At 44.6% G+C, this 20615-nt stretch overlaps 1 protein-coding gene across 1 annotated transcript in view; it reads right to left on the reverse strand.

Annotated features, from left to right (window-relative positions):
• The window catches only part of PARD3B (par-3 family cell polarity regulator beta), a 2086630-nt gene that overhangs the window by 1389728 nt on the left and 676287 nt on the right, over positions 1-20615 (reverse strand). Inside the window, exon 4 of the mRNA XM_085648929.1 lies at positions 19583-19692. Within this exon, the coding sequence (XP_085505055.1) occupies positions 19583-19692 (110 nt within the window). The remainder of the gene's footprint in view (positions 1-19582; positions 19693-20615) is intronic.

Here is a 20615-nt window from a genome sequence, read left to right on the forward strand (position 1 = left end):
ACGGAGATGGCACTAAAAAAACTGAGGGAAAGCAAGGACAAAGCACTCACAAAATGGGGGGGAGCAAGGAGAAATCAGTGAAAATGAGGGAAAAGCAAGAAGACACTCCAAAAACAGAGGGAAAAGTAAGGAAAAGAAAGGAGCAAGAGCCATGCAGCAGCACAAGGAGTGCTGGGCCTGGAAAGCTCGGCTAGTCACCCAACAGGGTATCCAGGCGTTTGCAGGTTCTGGAGGCTCATTTGAACAGCCATGTCTTGATAGTAAAGCAAGGAGAAAGCTGTAAAACTGAAGGAAAAGCAAGGAGTAGGCACTCAAAAAATGGGGGAATAGCAAGAAGAAAGCAGTGAAAACGAGGGAAAAGTGTCGGAGAAGGCACTGAAAAAACAGGGGAAGAAGCAAGGAGAGAGCAGTAAAAAACACAAAGGGAAAGCAAGGAGAAGGCACCCAAAAAGCAAGTAGGAGGCAGTGAAAACTAGGGCAAAGCAAGGAGAAGGCGCTCAGAAAATGGGGGAAAAACAAGGAGAATGCAGTGAAAATGAGGGAAAGCAAGGAGAAGGCACTAAAAAACATCGGAGTAAACCAAGAAGATGACAAAGGCAAGAGCGATGCTGCAGCACGGGGAGCTCTTCAAATGTATGAGTGATCATTTGTGGTTTAACTTGTTGAATGGGTTGGCCTCGGTGGAGCCAGTGAACATATACTGTTTTATTGATTGTTTGATCTGATATATTTGACCATGGGGCAAATTTGTATTCAGGTTTCAGGGAATCTTTTCCAAGAGAATGCTTCAAAAATAATACCGTCAGTCATCCTGATGAGTTTATAGATCACTTATGGTCTGCAAAATGAGTACTCCAAAACTTACCTTTGCCCCTTTCACTATCATCCCACATGACCCCAACCATAACCCAAGTCTTGAGCCTAATGCTTATGGGACTCCCAACAGAAGCTCATAACCTTTGATGGCTTCTAAGACCACCTTTTAATGTTTGCTCTAGTGAATTATCCTCCCCCCTAAGCTACCTCCCATTATAAGCCTCCATCAACCCGAACTGAGAAACTCGTCACTGTCTGTGGTTTTTGGTTTGGGCACTTAGACAAATGCACCCAGAGATCTTTCTCGGGCAGCCACCTGGGGGATGTACTTTTGAACTCACAGCAGGTGGGAATGAGTATTCATTTTTTTAATAGTCCTAGGTCATAACAGCAAGATCCTTCCGCAGTACTGTGAATACAGAAAGCAGAAGGGGTTAAGACTGGTCTCAGGTGTAATGCACCCTTTGGGGTTGAGTGGCTTGTCCGTGGGAGACGTGCCTCGAAGGCAACAAGGTCTGCAACATTGTTGTCACTATATAAAGGTACACTGTGACCTCAGAGGATGGAAGGGTAGCTCAAGTAAGACCATAGCAGGGTAGTTTGTTCCGGTGTTACTTGTGCTCTTCCTTGTCACTCCCGATGACCAACACAAGGGATATTCAAGCTCTTTTCCCCTCTATCTATACGATAGTGAGTGCTATGCTTTTGGTGATGTCCTTGAGTTTTCGGTGGACTGTAGCACACAATCCTTGTCTTGGCAGCACTCTGAACTTCTGTCAGCGAGCCTCATTGGGGCACATGGGCAGCTGGGTGTTGAGTTCTAGAGTTCATGTAAGACTGGTTCTCTGCACCAAGGGCAGTATACCTCATGCTACTTTAGATGCATGATTACAAATCTGAGTACTTATTTATTTATTCAGTCGTTCTTCTCTACGTTATGATGGAAATTCCTGCAGTAGTAACTTGGTGGCCTGCGGTGCTCCTTCTCAGAGGTGCAAAGAGAAGGCTCTCAAAACGGGAAAAGGCAAAGAGAAAGCTGTGAAAACGAAGGGAAAGCGAGGAAAGGGAATCTAAAAATGGGGGGAAAAGCAAAGCGAAAGCAGTGAAAATGAGGTGGAGGGAAAAGCAGGGAGAAGACACTCAAAAAACAGGGGGGGGGGGGAGGAGAAAGCACTCAAAAAATGGATCCCAAATGCCACTCTACTACTCTTCTTTCCAATGCACTACACAATTTCTCACCCTATATCTCTCTCAATATAACTTCCACTCTCTCACTCATCCTAAACCCAAGTCTACTACTATGATCCCCACAATGAACCTTTTAGACTCCTTCCCTCCTCTACCCCTTCTTGTATCATCGCATACTTTTTTCTATTCAAATCTCCTAAACAAGCCTTTCTAAACCCGGACTCTTCCCCCACACCACCTACCCTTTACGCATCCCCCCTCCTACTGTTAAGAGCTCCAAATAAATAAATAGACCTTTCTAGAAACTTCCTTCTTCTATCCCTCCGCTATCCTTTTCAATCCAAATAACAGACTAACATGTCCACTACTCAAATTAATTTAATATTTCCCTATACTAATTCACCACTAATCCTCTTTAGGTACCAGAGTAGCATGCTACTCGCCGAAAAAGCGTTTCGACACCCCGTCAGTGGTAGCAAGCGCTATATAAATGCAAAACCTTCCCTTCTCTATCCCTCCACTATCCTTTTTCAATCCAAATAACAGAATAACATGTCCACTACTTAAATTAATTTAATATTCCCCTATACTAATTCACCACTAATCCTTTTTGGCTACCGGAGTAGTGTGATACTCGCTGAAAAAGCGCTTTGACGCCTCGTCAGGGGTAGTAAGTGCTGTATAAATGCAATTACGATTACTTAGTGCACCACCAGGTACCCACTTGTAGTCCTTCCGTAATTCTAGGTCTCCAGGGTTACAAGTAGTTCAAGTATTGTTACCTTTGGGGTGTAATTAGGAGGAAGATTATCGTGCCACTCAAAATGAGGGCTTGCACATGCAGAATTCACAAACCGCGAGCCCATAAAATATCTCAGTTAGCCAGAGACCTCCAGATCACAGCATGATCGACTGAGCACCTTTCAGTCGACTTATAACATCTACTATAGGACTGAGAAAGGCCACAGAAAGCTTTATCACCAAGTTAAACAGAGCCCAACATACCTGAAAATGTGAAGTCAATGAGACCTGTAAATCACACCCAGCATGCTGCATCGCTTGGAGAAAAGGGGGGCAGGGGGCATCTCACTCTCATCACTAACAATCACTTACCATGAACAGGAGCTGAGACATGACTGTCACACCTCTGGAAAAACCCCAAAGCTTTCTATTCTGAGACAACCAGCAGAAGTCTAACACAAAGGTGTACCAAACACCCCCACTGAGAGGACTGTGCCTCGCCTCCACAGGGAGCACACTGCAGAGACCCATAGGCGTGTAAGGGCTTTGTAAATATATTACGACATAAAACGCCTTCAAAATGAACAATTTTGAATTAAATTCGAAGTATTGTAAATCTAATCCATGGCACCGTCTAAACAGTTTGTGCTCTCTGTGCTTAATATTTTCAGGGAAATGTGTTAATGCCGCGCTGATCCCGAATAAAATAGGTTCTATAAAGTAGGTGATTATTTTTACTAGACACACTTGAGCAATGCACCAGTGGAGACAGTATCTGTGAGTTTTGAGTGGGTAAAGCTCACATAGACTTGTTGTAACATCTGAATGTTATTTGTTGTTCCAAAGCAAGGTGGCTTGAGTTTCAAGTCCATGGGTTGATGTTCGTGTCAGAAGCAGAAGACGCTATTTTCTGATCCGCAAGCCTTGTGTCTGCAATAGAAGAGGATCGTAGGAGTCTGCTGTGAGCACCTAACACCACTGACGGCAAAGCTACCCCTTTCCAGATGCAGGTGCGATCATCTCTTCAGACATCAAAAGTGGTGCGCTGACAGCCTCCCGTTCTCATCATCAGCATCCCTGGGCCTCCCCAGGCACCGAGATGTGCACACACAGGAGCTACTTATTAAAATGAGATTCATCTAATCAGCATCCCATTTGACACTAGCTGTCAAACTTCTAGTTCAGGTGCATCTTGTGAAGCAAAGAAACATTTATTTTTTCATCCTCTTAGCTCCACGAGTTCAGCCTGTTCCCCGCACATACCTTTGATGGGGTACACTCCAGAAGCTCTCTTTACTGGGGTCCAAGGGGAGAGGTCTAATCCTTTGCAGCTTATAGATCCTTACAAAAAATAACATGCATTGACAAAGCCAAGCGGTCTAGATTCAGTATAGTGAAGTAACACATAAAGGTACACAACAAAGAAAGGCACGCGCACATATAAACACACACATACAGACAGGGCATGTTAATAACAGGCCTACACCCATATAGAGAGCAACAGATAACACTTGTGGAAACACACACACAAAATAAGATATCTATGCACACGGACAACACAAAGTATACAAAGTATACACATTCAGACTGAAGGAAGCTTCATCTAAAGGCACACACGGCTACCACATAGCCCTCTGTCTTGTCTGAGACCTACTCAGGGCACAAGTCCTAAAAAGAAAAGTGGGGGGACAAAAGAATTTAGGCAGTATGCAAATGCCATCGTGGCGTGTGACATCACAGACGTGACATCGCACGTGGCATCACACCCCTTGACCTCACAGGAAGTGACTTCACAAGAAGTGACATCAGATCTTAAGACCTCCACATATGTTTAGCAGGTCTAGCATGAGTAAATTTGAGAGCACTACAATACTTAAATGAGATTCTGCTTTGGGGTTGTGCCAAAAAAGTGATGCAACCCTGACGCAAACTTTGGGCCTCAATTTACACATTTATTTCTTAAAACCCATCTACAAATAAACTGGCAATAAGGAAAAACTGGCAGTAAATCTGTTCTGCTTAATTGGCTGCTAAGTCTGCATATTAAAACATCTTATGTGGTTAAGGCACCTGCTGCAGAGATCTTAGTGTGCCATCTCAGGGGGTAATAATAATGGTAAGATAACTCTGGAGGTTAAAGTTTTCTGGGGAGAGCGGTGTTTTGTCTAGTCCCAGTTTTGAATCAAAGTAGCATAGCAGTTTAATATGTCTCCTGCAACACATTATGTAACACGCAAATGACAGATTTTTATTTTATGTAAATGGCTATGTGGGTTACTGCTTTTAACACAGAGATCCTTTTGTTACTTGCAGTTCATAAATTGCAATCCTTCTAATATAGCACAATGAGCTCTGAAGGACATGTGGCTCCAACACCTTGCAACCCTCACTGTCTTATGTAACACACCCTACACACTGATTTACCCACAAGTAATTTATTGTTAATGTATAATGTGTACATGTGATGCAAAGAGCTCTGACACCCTGCATTAGGATGAGTAGTGCTACAAAATAAATAAGACAAAAAAGCGGTATATAAATTGTTATTTGGGTAAATACTGGGACAGACCTACACACCTGACATTCTTAGAGTGCACGCATATCTCTTATAAATATATATGGGCTGAACCAAGTCAAAAGCATGCCTCTCAAGTACCTGTGAAGTAATAAAATATGTGTGTTTGTTTCCCCTCCATTGCATTTAGGTGCGAGGCTCCCCAGTCCCCGATTTCTCCCAGCCAGGATACTCCAATAAAAGGTGACCTGATTTCCCCCTAACATTAACCTTTGTTATGGGAATCTGCTAAGCACCTCCCCTTGCTGCTCGGAAGGACGGCATGCAGGTGCTGCTGAATGTGTCATCGGGACATGTTTAGCATGTTTCTGCGGGGCCCAGCCTCTTGGCATGATAGACGGGAACCCACCCTGTGAAAACAGTTGGTAGAGGCGCCTACCCATGTGCACCCTCGACTTGTGCCCTGGGCCTGCTAGTTCTGGTTTTATCAAATGGCATTTTACATGCCGGATTCCCACACGTTTAAGTGGTAAAAGCAAAACTATAAGTCCCAGAAAAAAAACATTCAGTTGACTAAAAAGGCAATATTGGCTGAGTGTGTGGCGCATGATACATGCAACTTGGCAGGCATAGCTGTGGTACCCAAACACATGCGCACGTGGACAGATGTTTTGTAAACCAAAAAACAAATATTTGGTCTTCAATATGTTGAGGCTTTAACTTACCTCTGTATTGCCTCTTTGGGTTTAATCTTTCTTAACCATACTACAGTGTGTGTTGAAAGAGATGTTAATTTAAAAAAAGTTCAAGATTTCTTGTTTTTTTCCAATGCCTTACATATCTTTTGAGCCGATAATTGTTTTTTAATGATAATTACCACTTCATTTTCTAGGAAGTGTTTCTGGCGTTGATGATTTAGTTTGTTTATCAAACATGAATGCGTTTTTACATTTTGCCTCACAGGAGATAAAAAACCTGATAGTTAAATTATTTTCATTTATTTCCCTCTGCTGACCTAGTGAACTTTTCATTAGTCTGTGTTTACATTCCGTGTAGTCCCACTCAATAAACCTTTGAGGTGAGACATGAGGGAAACCTGGTACCAGGTAGTAAAAAGTCCACTATCTACTACCTTAAATGCCTTGACTCGAACGATTTCTGTGAGAAAAGTATTACCCTCTAACAGCGCTCCCGACGACACACATTATCACGGTGCAAGAACAAACAGCAAACACTAATAATTTCAATTTAGACCCAACAAGCACTTTTCCTATATCTCCAAAAGGCACAAGCAAAATTAATTTAGCCAAACCTAATACATGAACACGTCCTTCTATACCTGCAATGAGTAACATAGGTCTCTATCTGAGATATGTGCTAAAGTTGGTATACATGTGTCTTTTAGCGAATTGCTTAGCTATACTAGTAATGCCAAAGAGGTAGCGCTTTCTTCTTCTCTGATGGTTGTACTTTTCCACATATTTCTAGATGGTTTTTGTATTCCTTCTCTCCAGTAGAAGCCACTCATCAAGTGATGGGGATGATAGAAGATTAACGCCAAGCCGGATTGGCAACCACTGGCCCATGATCAAGTCTAGGTACTGAGTAAATACCCTCTCCCAAGAATCTGAGCAGCACCCTCCACTTCGGCACTTTACCCTAGGTCCTGACTGGTGGCAGGAATTCTACCGTTTTGGGGTCTTTTCTACTGGCCCTCCATCCACATTTAGTTCAGTGATTCATGGTTGTGTACATTTTTGTGATCATTACTTTACTTTTTTCTACAATGAATATTACTCTTTGCAATTATTACCTGAACTGCGATTACATAATGTTCACGAACATCAGAACAATTGTGGCCGCGAGTATGATTGCGAGCCACATACGCACACCTCTTCCTTACAAGATCAGGAGCCTCTTGTTGCTTGAATGCAGTGTGAGAAGGCGGGTGGAGCCAGTCCACATACATGTCAGTCATCACCTCCAGCCCGCCCCTCGTTCACTCCTCTAGCCGCAGCTTGCTGCTTGGCACGAGGGCCTTCTTCGATGGGGTACACAGGTTATCGTACCAGAGTCGACCCCTGGAGCGTATACATACCTGGTGTTACATAGGAACAGCCTCTAAAATGTATGGTTCAGTAAATAAAGCCTCCCTCATCCTGACTGGTTGAACTTTTAAACTGTAAACACGCACCTGAAATGATTGGCAGTGGGCTACAGCCCAAAGGTCACGGGCTGTGAATGCAGGCCAGAGCCAAAGTTCAGCACTTTGAAGATCTACACCGATGCATACCCGTATGTCTTTCTGAACATGGAGCGGAGTGCTGCCTGTCTTCTCAATGCTCAGAATAACCTTGATGTTCTACTGGCTTCCCCTGCTGCAGACCCCACCTGCAGGGAAGCCTTCAGTAGGTCCATGTGTTCAGAGACCCTTTCTTTCCCTCATTAGATATCAGAGCAGCGCTGCCCAAGATCAACCTAAAAGTGCAAGTACCACTGTGTGACGAGCCGATGCTCTCCTTGTGCCCACGTTTGTTTAAACTCTGTGGGACAGCTATCCCCAGGCTGTCTTTTCTCACCCTTCTTCCGGCGTGGCAGTGAGCACATGCCTACAGTGGTCCAGGTGTCGGATGAAGAGTCTCTGAGCCGAGGTCCCCTGATCATGTCTAGCTGTGCAAGGGTACAGCACTGCGGTAGCTTGCTTCCTATTTGGATTCAGAACTCACAGGAAACCCTGGATGATCCTTATTATTCTGGAACATAGACTGGCTTGGGAGCTGCACCTAGGCTACAGGCTCCAAGAGAGAATCCAGACAAGCCACAGGGGTCTTGGGGGCAGAAACTACTTGCAGCACTACAATGCCTTCGCTTCCCACTATCACACACCACTGCTCAACCTGAATCAACATTCACAGTACTGGAGTCAGATTGCATCACAAAGCATACGTTACAAAGGCACACAATCACTCTGGAACAAACACAGAAACACGGATGACACTGGTCATTTGTCCAACTATGGTGACAGCCTTCATCAAATCATACATGCAGCTAGGAGTTTGTATAGACCAGCTTCTTATATGCCTCGTAGGTGCAGGGAACAGATAACACTTGAAGGACAAGTCCTCTGGACATGGCTGAATTGCACACTGCCCCACTATAGCTTATGTACATTGAGAGGGGTGGCCAAGGGGTGTAGTAAGTTTCTTTTGCAGTCGGTAGAGTTCTTTGGCAGTGCAAAAGCAAACTCTTCTACAACAGCACAGCACACTAGAAATGATTATACATGTGCAAGCATATATTCCCACTAACTAAACCTTTGGTGACTTCATGGTCATATGAATAGAAAAACACATGCATTTTCTGTGCGTTTAGATTCACAACTCTGGTTTCTCCAGAAGGTCTGAACTCTGTTCCACACTCAACTCCAAAATGTGCCTCAACTGGATTTGCAGGTGATCACTTGGTATCACTAGCACATATTAAAGCACAGGGACACAGGAGGCAAAGCATAAAGCAGGAGTCACAGTTGGATAACTTTCAAATGTGAACATATGGAATTTAGATAATAACTTGGGTGTGGCTAATTTCTCCATGGGCTACATTCAATATGTGATCTCTTGCTCATCACTTCCCTGAAGACAGGGATCATCTAGTGACATAACAGGGCACTGGGAGTCCTACTTTTGTCTGGAGGGTCTCAATCCACATTATGAACTCCAGTATGAACTACATGGAGGCTGCGATCATTGTACGTTCAGATCGTCACTTCAGAACCCGTGTAGTAGTATTGCACCGACTGTGGATACTTTGTGTGTCATAAGTGTGATTTCTACTTCTTAGTTCTACATCTTACTGTGTATAAATAATTAAAGTGTTGATCTCACTAAGTAAGTGACTACAGCAGCTTGATATCCATCCTGATAGTGAGGCAACAGCTGCGTTATCCCATAATCAATATCACACTTGGCGGTGTCTCCTCTGAGCAAGGCTTTGACTGCAGATCCAATCTAACCTAGGAGTTAACAAAGCTCCATCTCAAACAAGGTACCAGCATCATGCTTAGGAGAGAAAAAAAATGAAACATCGCCTGTGGTATTGCGAGGTGGACCCTACAATTTCGCATACTTGTGAACAAGCCTGACACACTGAGTCAGACAGCTTTTGATCAGCCCATACAAGTAGAATAAGTGAATTTTGCAAGGCACATTAAAAAAGCACGTTCTGTGCCTATGTGTGTGATGAGGAAGGGGAACAAGACTAAGACTGATTACAGCACTACAACATCGGGTGACATGCGGTCACATCAGAAGAATGACATAATTAAGTGTAAAACAAGAAAAATGTAGAGCTCCCTTTCACAGCAGCTTTGCTCTCTCTCTGATTTGTAACTTTGTAATACATGATCCATCTTGCCCAGCAAAATATTGAACAATTACAGCAACTTGCGGTAGAGACTTCTTCCAATTCTATACAATTCAGCATGCATTCTTATATGCGTAGAAGCTCCCTGCCTCCTCCACACGCCGCCAACCCATATACTCTTTAAATCCTTTACTTGTATGTCAAACATTTTTGTTTCATCGAGCTGCGGACCTTGAGGTAGGATGAGTTAGACCCATAAAATAAGAAAGATGTGCTCTCTCAAGTTGTTGCATGATACTTCTCCAGAAAGCGTGGTATTTTAGATCAATGTTATGCAATGTATTTGCATGTTCAGAAGAAAGATGTGCCCTCTCAAATTGTTGCATGACACTTCTCCAGAAAGCGTGGTATTTTAGATCAATGTTATACAATGTATTTGCATGTTCAAAAAACGCACTGCCCTAAAATATGACAATTATCTATACTTGATCTTGTGGGCAACGTAATACTATCTAGTTGACGGTCAGTGCTTTAAATAAACAGTATCAAATTATCACAAGGTACAGCAGGACTTAGAGAAATGTTTATCTTCATTCTAGGCTCCTCCATCTAGGACACAGTATGACACACCACAGTACGAAACGCCACTTCGCTCTACTCTATAGCAAGCCATTCCACTTTACGAAACTGTACTCCAGTCTACGCCACTCTATGCTGCTCCACACCACTTTACTCTATGACACACTACACTACAGCATGGCACTCTACTACCCAGCTGCATTATATGCCACTCCAATCTCCAACACTCTACTCCACTTTACACAACTCCATCTAGCCTTTCCTAATCACTTCACTCCATTCTACTCTAACACACTACTCCACTATGCTACTCTACGGCATGCCACTGTATGCCACTACACTCGATACCGCTCCATGAGACTCTACCCCACAAGACTCAACGACACTACACTGGAAAGCACTTCACACAACCCTCCATTCCATTCCACAACACTCTACTCCACTCTATGACAATCTACTCCACTCTGTTCTACAACACTCTATGCAACTCCTTTTAAGCCACTTTACTCCATGCCATTCCGTGCCACTTCACGACACTCTACTCTACTCTCCTGCACTCTATGCCACTCCACTCGATGCCCTTTCACTCTACTTCCTCCACTCCACTCTGCAAATCTCCACTCTAAGACACTCCACTCTAAGACACTCCGCTGCACGCTACTTTCTTCTACCCCACTAACTTTTAGCCATGCTGAACAGCAGCCGTCATGGTGTACAACATCACCAATATATTTTTGCCAATGCTGGTTGAGGTTGTAATCTGTGCCATGACTAAAGTACGTCAGTCTTAAGGATATTTATTTATTTTGAAGACAACATTAACACAAATAGCACTTCATAGCTACTTCTGAGACCTGGGTAGTTGAGAAAGGGACATAATGTTGCCTAACTGCCAAGATATATGTTTCTCTTCTGACGTAATGTTGCCATCTTGAATGGTCCCTTCCATTTAGAAGAGAAGGTTGCAGTTGTTGGTTGTACGCGTCGGCCCAGTCACTGAGGCATTCGATGGGAAGTTCTCTTTTAAGTTCTGTACCTTAACTGCTTCCATTAAACAGTGGTCATTCAGACATTGCTGATCTTGTGGGGCCATGCTCGAGCACTTAAGGTAGCTTTAGATCATTAGACTGGACCAAAGACCTTGGTATATTATTAACCATGTGCTTTTGATGTTGACTTGATGTGATACATTTATGCAGACATTGTGGTTTTAAGGTTCCAATACCACTGGTAATGGGAAGCCGATCCCTGAATGCATAGGAATATACATTCCAGAATGCCCTGTGTATGGTACCCGGTATCTTAAATTGACTCCTTGTTTGAGGGGCTGATGCAGACACCCCAGGGGAGAGGTAACATGACCAAACTTCTTCAAATTCAGGGTGTGGCTATCCAACTGTGGATTCTACTGAGTATTTAGATTTGTGGCTTGGGTAGGCTAGCATAAGCTATTTGCGAATGCCTAGATTATCAGAAGAGTCACTAAACAAAGCCTTGCTAGCCTACAGGATAACTATGTAAAAGGAAATTCAATAACATGACAAGACCACATTAGATATGAAATCATCCCGGTTTGGCCAGCAGAGACATAAGGCTAAAGTACAGCTTTTGTTCAATATTTGTGACACATGATGATGATTGTGGTTTGTAGAGCGCAGCAAATGCCCATGGGCGTCAAAGCGCTGTAGTCCTACTGGGCTGCTTGGGAAAAAGGGAAGAGAAAAGATTCCCAGATTGCGCATGCCTTGCTAAAGTGTAAGGAGCCAGGTTTTTAACGCCCTTTCTAAAAGGAAGATGTAGCTTTATGGAGGAAAGATCGAGGGGTAGACTATTCCACAGCGCTGCAGCCACAACCGAAAAGGCTCTGCCTTCCCATTTCTTCCTACGGACTCTGGAAACAATTTCCTGCTTGAAAGCTGCAGAGCAGAGGTTTCTGGCTTATACATACCATTGGAACATGGCATTAATGTTCACTGGACTTGCCGAGTAGAGTGACTCAAATGATATACACTTCTCTGCCAAAAGCCAATGCAGATCACCTAGACCTTTTGATGCTGACTGCCGCTTAGGAATGTCCAGCGTGAGTCTAGCTGCTGCATTCTGCACCAGTTGCAGTTTTGCCATCGTCGTCATATTGGCCTGGAGGTAGAGTGCATTACAATGGTCTATCCTGGAGGTCACCAGAGCAAGCAAGAACGGTTTACGAACCGGACGGGTCATGTAAGGAAAAATTGTCCTCAACATTTTAATCATCCAAAAACAGGTTGACACTGTATGATTGACCTGGCTGTCCAATGACAGCTTGCCATCCAAGACAATGCCCAGATTCTCCACTGATTTGAATGGCCTCGGTAGGGTACCTAAAGTATCAGGCCACCAAGTGCTATTGCAGACCGAAGATGTGCAGCCAAAGGACAAGACCTTCGTCTTATCACTATTAAGTTTCAGGTAGTTCTTGCCCATCCATGTCGATACCGCCGTCACACAATGATTAAAATTAGCCGCCATCTCCTCAGAGTCTATGGAGAAGGACATCATTATGTGTGCCTTCAATCCAAAAGAACGACCGAGTTTGGCCAGTGGGAAAATACACAGATTTAATAATGTACGGGCTCAGAGAGGAGCCCAACTGAATCCCACAAGACAGTGAAAAAGGTTCAGAGTGGAAGTGATTGAGAGCAACCCTCTGTGACTTACCCGAAATAAAGGAGGACAGCAGGTTCAGAGCTCTGGCTCTGATACACAGTGTCCTCAAGCGCTCTGTCAGCAATGAGGGAGAGATGGTGTCGAAAGACCCAGACAGATCCAACAGAATCAGCTGCAGCCTTCCCTTCCTCGACCAAGCGCCTGATGCTGACCGTTACAGCTACCAAGGCAGTTTCAATTGCGTGATTGCTACGAAAGCCATACTGCGAAACACTCAGTGGATACTGCTCCTCCGGATACCTCATCAGAGATTGATTGAGGTGCTTCTCCAGGATCTTAGCTGGGACCGGAATCAGTGGCCTGTGAAGCTTGAGGTCATTGGGATCTAGATTAGGTTTCTTAAGTAAGGGTCTAATCACGGCCTCTTTCCGCGTACCTGGATAGTGTCTTGCCATAATAGCAGTGTTCATGATCGTGGTGAGGGGGCGAGAAACTGTACCAGCTACCAATTGCAGGGTTTGAGCAGCACAAGGTGTGCAAGGGGTTCCCGACGATGTAACAGTGATTCCGGAAGTCCAGGTGTAAGAAGCTGGAAGACCTCGAGCAGCTGCACCTGCTCCTCCTTAGCCTCTGAGGGAACGAGAGACATTTGCAGTGCTTCCCTACCGGGGCTCCCCTGCACCTTCTCTGAGGTACTGTATGCATCCAGCTCACAAACATCAAAAAGTTAGATTTGGCTTCAATAAACTCTTGTACTAACCACACTGCCATTTTGTGTATACGGTCCTTCCCCACGCATCTAGGAGTATACCTATAGAAGAAGGTTGTCAGTGGTTGGTATGGTGGGCCTCGGTGATGGAACACCGGGTAACAATATCCCATAGTGACTGGGTCACACGCTGTGCTGCATAGACAACCATTTGTTTAGAAGACTGACCCTGAAAGCAGGGTCTTCCTTTACACATGGGCGGCTCCTTCGAAAAATACTAGAAGAGCGCACAAATGTCAGGCAGAGGAAGCATTTTAATTCTTACTCGAAGATTTAAAGCTATATCAGTATTTGCACCAATATCATCTGTGAAAAAGACTACTCTGGATGACTCTACCAACACGGTTTGTGTCCTCAAGTCCTATGAACAAAACTTCAACCCAGACTGGCTGAAGGTCACAGAATGCTCCAGTCTGCCTCGTGTTACCTCGAGTTTGCTTCTCGTTGTGTCTCACACAGCCCCTTTCCCCTCCATTGAAATCTGAATTGCACCCCCCTTTGAAGGGAAGCCGTCCGCACGCCAGGTTTTCGGAGAAGCCAGAATGGCAATCAACGCTTCGTTGTTTAACGAGCCTTTTCCTGGCACACAAAGGCGACGAAAGCACTGCACGATTCACCAATCAGATCCCATTATTACTACAATATGCCACGTTGGCATCGTTTTGAGTCACTGGGAAAATGTCAAACAAAAGAGAACCCACCTCGGGTCCAAAGCTTATTAGTTCCAATAAGGAAGCCTGTCCCAGCCGTGCAGACAGCCCCGATCTGTCCGTGTAATGGGCTCTGCCATGTCCTGCCCCAGGCGCCCCGGCTGTCTCGCGCATCCCCTCCTCTGCGGTGTTTACAAAGGCACCAGACGGGCGAAACCAACAGGAACCTGTCCTGCAGGAGAGGCGATGCATTCATCTTTGACCCGGATGGACATGCTTAATTCTGGGGTGAAGGGTTATCACTGAAAAACAAAAGGCACTCAAAAGGAAAGGATGGCGAATTTGCAACGCAGTCTCCTGTTTCTCCGTCTTATCACGGTACAGCTTGCACAGCTGGGGCAGCACATGCTATCGCTGTTATTGAATCTCTGTGCCCAAAAAAGAACCCTTTGGTGTGGTGAAGTGCTGTTAAATCACATGATAATTCGTTTTATGTTCTATCTGCAGTCATTTCTCTTTCTGACTCCTGAAGAAAGGCGGATAAAGCGTCCTATAGATGTCAGCAGCGGGTCTTATCTCGAAGTGGTGGCATGCATTGTATGGTATATAATGCAAGGTGCACACACAGGCAGGCCCTCGGCGCTCTGTAACACGGCCTTTCACGTCTGACACAGCTGCAACAAATGATACTTTAAAATCACTGCAAAGTCTAATGAGTTTTTGATTTGTTGCGCAGGTTTGCTAGTCCTACCTTGCAAACACGTGCCCAGTGAAAGGGGAATGCAGCTACCATTTTGAAAGCAATATCTTTAATCTTATATATGTGGCTCGTTCCCCTTCCAAGAAAGGACTAGTGTAAAGAAAGGTGTTGTAAGGCATTGGAAGTGGAGCAAGGGATTTGTGGCAACACTCGGACTGTAGAAGACTCTTTCTCGCCTAGACGAGCCTTCAAAATGGTGAATGTTCTGTTACTGTGGGGGTTGGTCCAAAACCAGCTCCCCATCATAGGAAGCAGTCACTACTCTGGACCAGGAATTAGATTACATAGCTGGGTGCACGGTCCAGGTGTTCGCTAATGCTCACCGTCTGAGGTGCATTCCAGGCAGACCAAGACCATACACCTGATTGTTCAGAGCTGTGCCACGCAAGTATCACTATGAGGAGATTTATTCATCCAAGCAAAAAACAGTTTCGGTCTTTCTCTTTTGACCAATGAGAAGTCAGCGTGAGGGTGACACCTGGAACCCCTGCTCCTTCACAGGAGGATGACACTCCTCACTTCAGTATATAGGAAGGTAAAGGCCAAAAGAGGGACACTCGGTTCTAATTCTCAATAATAATCTATTTTCACAGGGTCAGCTTCTGGCAGATGTGGCCACATACAGGTGTATAATTTGAGTTGGGCGACAACTACCTGTATTGTAAGGAAAGAATTGTGGCATTTTTTTGTTAGAGGGAACTATGTGGAAGATGATTTGTAAACATGCAATGTTGGCTTCAGAATCCTGTAGAAAAAAAGTCTAAACGCTTGATTGTGGGACCAGGCTTGTCCACACCCTGGCACTTTTGTGAGATCTCTGAATCTGTGCCCCTAGCTAGCTGTCCCAACTGCTTCCTAGTATTATCACCAGTAACTGCTTCCTCTCCCCTCCCCCCACAAATGACCACACACACCTTTGAGCGGTTGACAATGAGCCTTCAACTAGCTTGTCTGATATGACCAATGCAACCACACCTCCTCCCTCTCCACCCCAGTTTTGTGGTAAAATGGCTACCATGTACCCCTCTACAACCCCCATCCATCCTTCTCTCTGTTCATCAAGGCACACAATCTCCTCCAAGTCAAATATCACTCACTAATTCTGAATTTCCTCCTCATATGATTATCAACACTCTATTGTCCCATTTCCATCCCAACTTCTCTATCTTGATATATAAACAAACATAAAATGTTACCCATCAACACTCCAGTTTAAAATCGGCTCTAAATCTTCTTGCCCTTCCTTCCTTGTGTGTCACACTAATGCTCCCCCAACTTCCTTAAACAACCCGTCTACAGTCTTCCTAACCCAATCACTGACCATAATCCATTGCCCAAGGAAACACTACCCTCCTTACCGAGACCCATTGTTCACAAAACTCATCAAGATTAATGTTATCCCCAATTCCTTTTCTATCGTCAGTCCTACTCCAACCCTAAATGTTGCCCTCCTCAGCTGCTGAACCGCTGCAGCAAGTTGCGCCAACATCGACCACCATTCTTGATCATAATCTCAATATTATTGATTTAAGGGAAACTTGTCTCAATCACTTCTCCCAACTCGTCACTGACCTACTCACCCTCCTAAGTACTCCACTACCAGTCAAGACCACCTTGGGAAAAACACAGAGCTGTGTGCACCATCATTCACAAAAGTGCACAACTGTCCCTAGTCTATTTTTCTTCCATTTTGGACTTCTTCACATCTATCTCTTCTTTATCAACACAATCAAGCTGAGATTAACTCCTATATATCATCCTCCTACCAACAACCTCATCTTCATAGCAGAGGACCTGGAACACCTTGCCTTCAACCTTCTTACCCTTTTTAGCATGATCTTTCTTGGAGAGTTCAATATCAGGCAGAATATAGACTCTGACCCAGTCAGCTCGGAATCGGTTGCCCACCTAGTAGCGAACACTCTTACAATTCTGTAAGAAAAACTCCTGCATAAGGCTCCATCTTAGACTTTATCATCACGAAACAAGATTCAATTCTTGATTCAATCATCTTGGACTTGTATGAAAATCAGCCCCTTCTCCATTTCCCCACCACTACCTCAATACAGCCTCATGATAACCACAAGAACTCTTGGTGATAGCTACAGACTACTTGATCTAACATCCTAACTACTTCCCATCTCCGCAACTCCCCTGGCTTTACCTGCACCTTGTGATGCTACTCATCTTCGAGAAATTCAATTCTACCATTGAAGTCATTGTTGATAAATCACCCCTCCCTCCAAAACATCTTGCACAAAACCAACAACTCACACTGATTTTCATCCAGCTTCAAAGCTTAATGGCTGTAGAGAAAAAATAAATCTCCTCTGTCACTCTCCCAGCCTAAAGAGAAGTTACAAATGCTCAACTCTGCTTGATGAAGATTCCTGCTTCATCTCTCAAATCAATCTCTCCAAGAACAGACCTAAGAAACTGCTCAAAATATTTGCTCTCAATCTTCAACATTCTCCTTGTCTGACCACAATGATACCAGACAAAATGAATTCTCGTCATTTTTAAAATGACAAAATAAACCTACAAGTTAATGCTCAAAGGGCTTAAAGTGCATTGGCGCCGATTTTAGCATGAACTCCCATTAAAAAGCATATAGAAAATGACACTCCTCTTGGGTTATCCATGACAATTACCACTAGGTTGCTCCAGGTGGTATGGGCCTGGGCTAACCAGTGCGCAGCCAGTCAGAGTGCATTTACAATAAGTGCAATTAGTATATGTGCAGGTTACTGACCAGTATTTCACAACCAGCTTGCTTTCTGCTATGTGCACATAGAAGTAGAAGACTTCCTCACTGGCCTACAGTATAGTCAGAGTGACGTTTACTCCTATCGGCCTCTCCTCCCATGAATTCAATGCCTTCAGTGTGATTACGTGCACATCACGAAGGAAACTAGGTGGGTAGTACTGGATCTCTCTTGCACCATCTGAGGCTGAAATAGGGGCTCCACAATGTCTGAAGAGCTTCACAGATAATTTGGGGCGACAGACTCCCAATGAGGCGGCTCAGAGGTAAACTTTTCAGATAACAAAACTCGCCATTGCAAATTGTGGTGAATGGCATGGGCCAGTGACCTGCTGCTGCTGGGATGTGCACCATGTTTAGTAAAAAGTGCAATGGTCTAGTCAGGACTCTACTCAACTGCCTTGAGGCAGGCCCTATCACAAGTCATGGCATACTTCACTATTGGGTTCTAAGACCCGAACACATATATTTGAGGTTTCAGTGACCTCAAGGTGAACCTGTGTCAAGCAGGAACTGGGGTTTCTATGTAAGGATTTGACTGAAAACTGATCACATCCATTCCCATTAGAGCCGCATTGACCATAATGTCACTCTGGCGTCTCCTCTGTAGGCTTCAAGCTAGGGGGCAGCTTTTGCTGATAGACTGGGTACACACTGGGGAACTAAAACCAGCTCTGGTGAAAATTTTCAACTCGGCCCTGCTCCCTTGCTCTCCTCACACTATCTCTTTCTTTCCGTCCATCCATACACTCCCTTCTCCTTCTCCCCACCTGCTCTAATCTTTATCTCGGTATCTCTCCCTCACTCTCTTTCTCTTGAAGCCCCCCTGTTCCTTCTGCAATCAAATTTCGGGGAGTTGGGGAAAGCGGCGGCGCTGGGCTTTCAAAACCGTCCCCCAATGACAGAAGCCTAGTGGAGAAATGCTCGGTGGAGTAAAAGGCCAGTCCAGCCCGGATAATGGATGGGCTCCTATATCTTTTTTTTGCAGTTTTATATATTGCAATCTTAGGACTAGGGCATTAAAGTACTTCACATCAGCACCAGATTTAATAACAATTCTTTCATTTTTAGGTAGGCACAGATTAAGTAATATCACACAATGCTGAGCAGAGGCCGGGAGTCAGCTGGTTCCTCGGTTTCAGAGTCAGCAGCTCTGGCCATTGGGCCGTATGTCCAAAACATTCCTTCATGGCCCAGTTATTGTACCCGCTCCTGCTGCTAGGAGCTGATTTGACCATTTTCACCAGATTTTGGTTTTCAATGGTACCCGGATTCCTATCGTCTTTCGTGGGCAGAGGAAGGGGGGACACAGTGGTGTGTGCACAGAGGACAGGCAGGGAGAGTCAGGCAGGAGAGCAGATTCAAGATTGCCTTTCTTGATAGTGCACATGCTGAATTAAAATATTAGGCTGTTCATCCTTCGTTTTCTAGCATGCTTGACACCTGGCCCGGACGCCCAGGAGTTGAGAGGATCATTTCATATAACAAATCTGTCAAACCCATCAGCGTGAATCTAACCAGAAATATAAAATACAGCCTAGGAAGCTAATATTGTTTTATTAAGTTGTGTACACGATTAAAAAAACAATTCATTTATACATTTAGCTACGAGAACCATTTGAAGACCGTGGCAAATTATATAGTTGCGCTCTGCAAACCCGTGCTTAATACAAACCAGGTGTAATTAGAACCTTATTGGGTTAAAAGTTTCACTGCTCAAGAAAGAAAACTGGGATTGAAAAGAGTTCACAGAGCCCCGACCCCCGAAGGCCGTGATCCCCGGGGACCCTACCGTGACAGGCGGCTTCGGGCTCAGCTCGCTGGGGTGGGAGGCACCTGGATGGAAGGCGGCAGGTGGGCCCAGCGCCGGGTCACTGCTCCGCCTCACCAGCAGCGGCGTGCCTAGGAGGGAACAGAGAGGTCAGAGGTCAGCACAGCCCTGGGGAATCGTCCATGACAGCTAACGTTTCAATCACGGAGGCTTGAACACTGCTGTTTTTCCTTTACTTCGGTTTTGATGGAGTGTGAGAAGCATTCTGGGTACATTAAACGTGTCATACATCATTATCTAACGCACAAAAGGAAAACAACCAGGCTATCAAGAGGCATCCAGAGAATGAGGTCACAATACACCTAAAAACCCAGCTGACCTTATCAAACAAAGGAACATTCTAGAAATTCCATTGGTGGTTATTGTTAGAGATGCAGGACTGGGACCGTCCATTATAGAACACCAAACATAATACGATTAATGTACTGTATTTTTAAGCAGTGCGCTTTTGCGCGCTAAAAGAAACTGATAGGAGAGTGGTCGTCTCGAGTATCCCGCGGGCTTTTACCGAAGCCATCTATTCTGGACATATGAATATATTAAACACCAAGAAAATGATGTCATTCTCGAGTGAAATCCCAGACAGAAATCAATAATAACAAAAAGACATGTTTATGCTCCTGAACTCCACCTTTCTCAGCGAGTGAAAGATCAGCCCAGCAGATCAAATGTTTTCTGGTCGAACACAACAGACCACGCGCAACTGCAAGGCCGCGGCGTGGCCACCATTTAATAGCAGGATTTGATCTCACATTCACTGCAGGGGTTGCAGACTCTGCGCTTCTGCTTTAACTTTAACAGATGACTTCGTGTTACCCTCACAGCGCCTGGATACCCTCATGGATGACAAGCAGCGCTCTACAAATCCACCTGGCTGGCAGTACATTACATCAGTGACACTACTTCCCCCGTCTCCGACTTTACTTTATCAACCTATTGCATTCTGGGATTTCTATTCTTGGCAGAGGCATAACAATGATTTAATGGCGGCTGG

Source organism: Triturus cristatus, chromosome 3_2, assembly GCF_964204655.1.
Source record: "Triturus cristatus chromosome 3_2, aTriCri1.1, whole genome shotgun sequence".
NCBI classification, from domain to species: domain Eukaryota; kingdom Metazoa; phylum Chordata; class Amphibia; order Caudata; family Salamandridae; genus Triturus; species Triturus cristatus.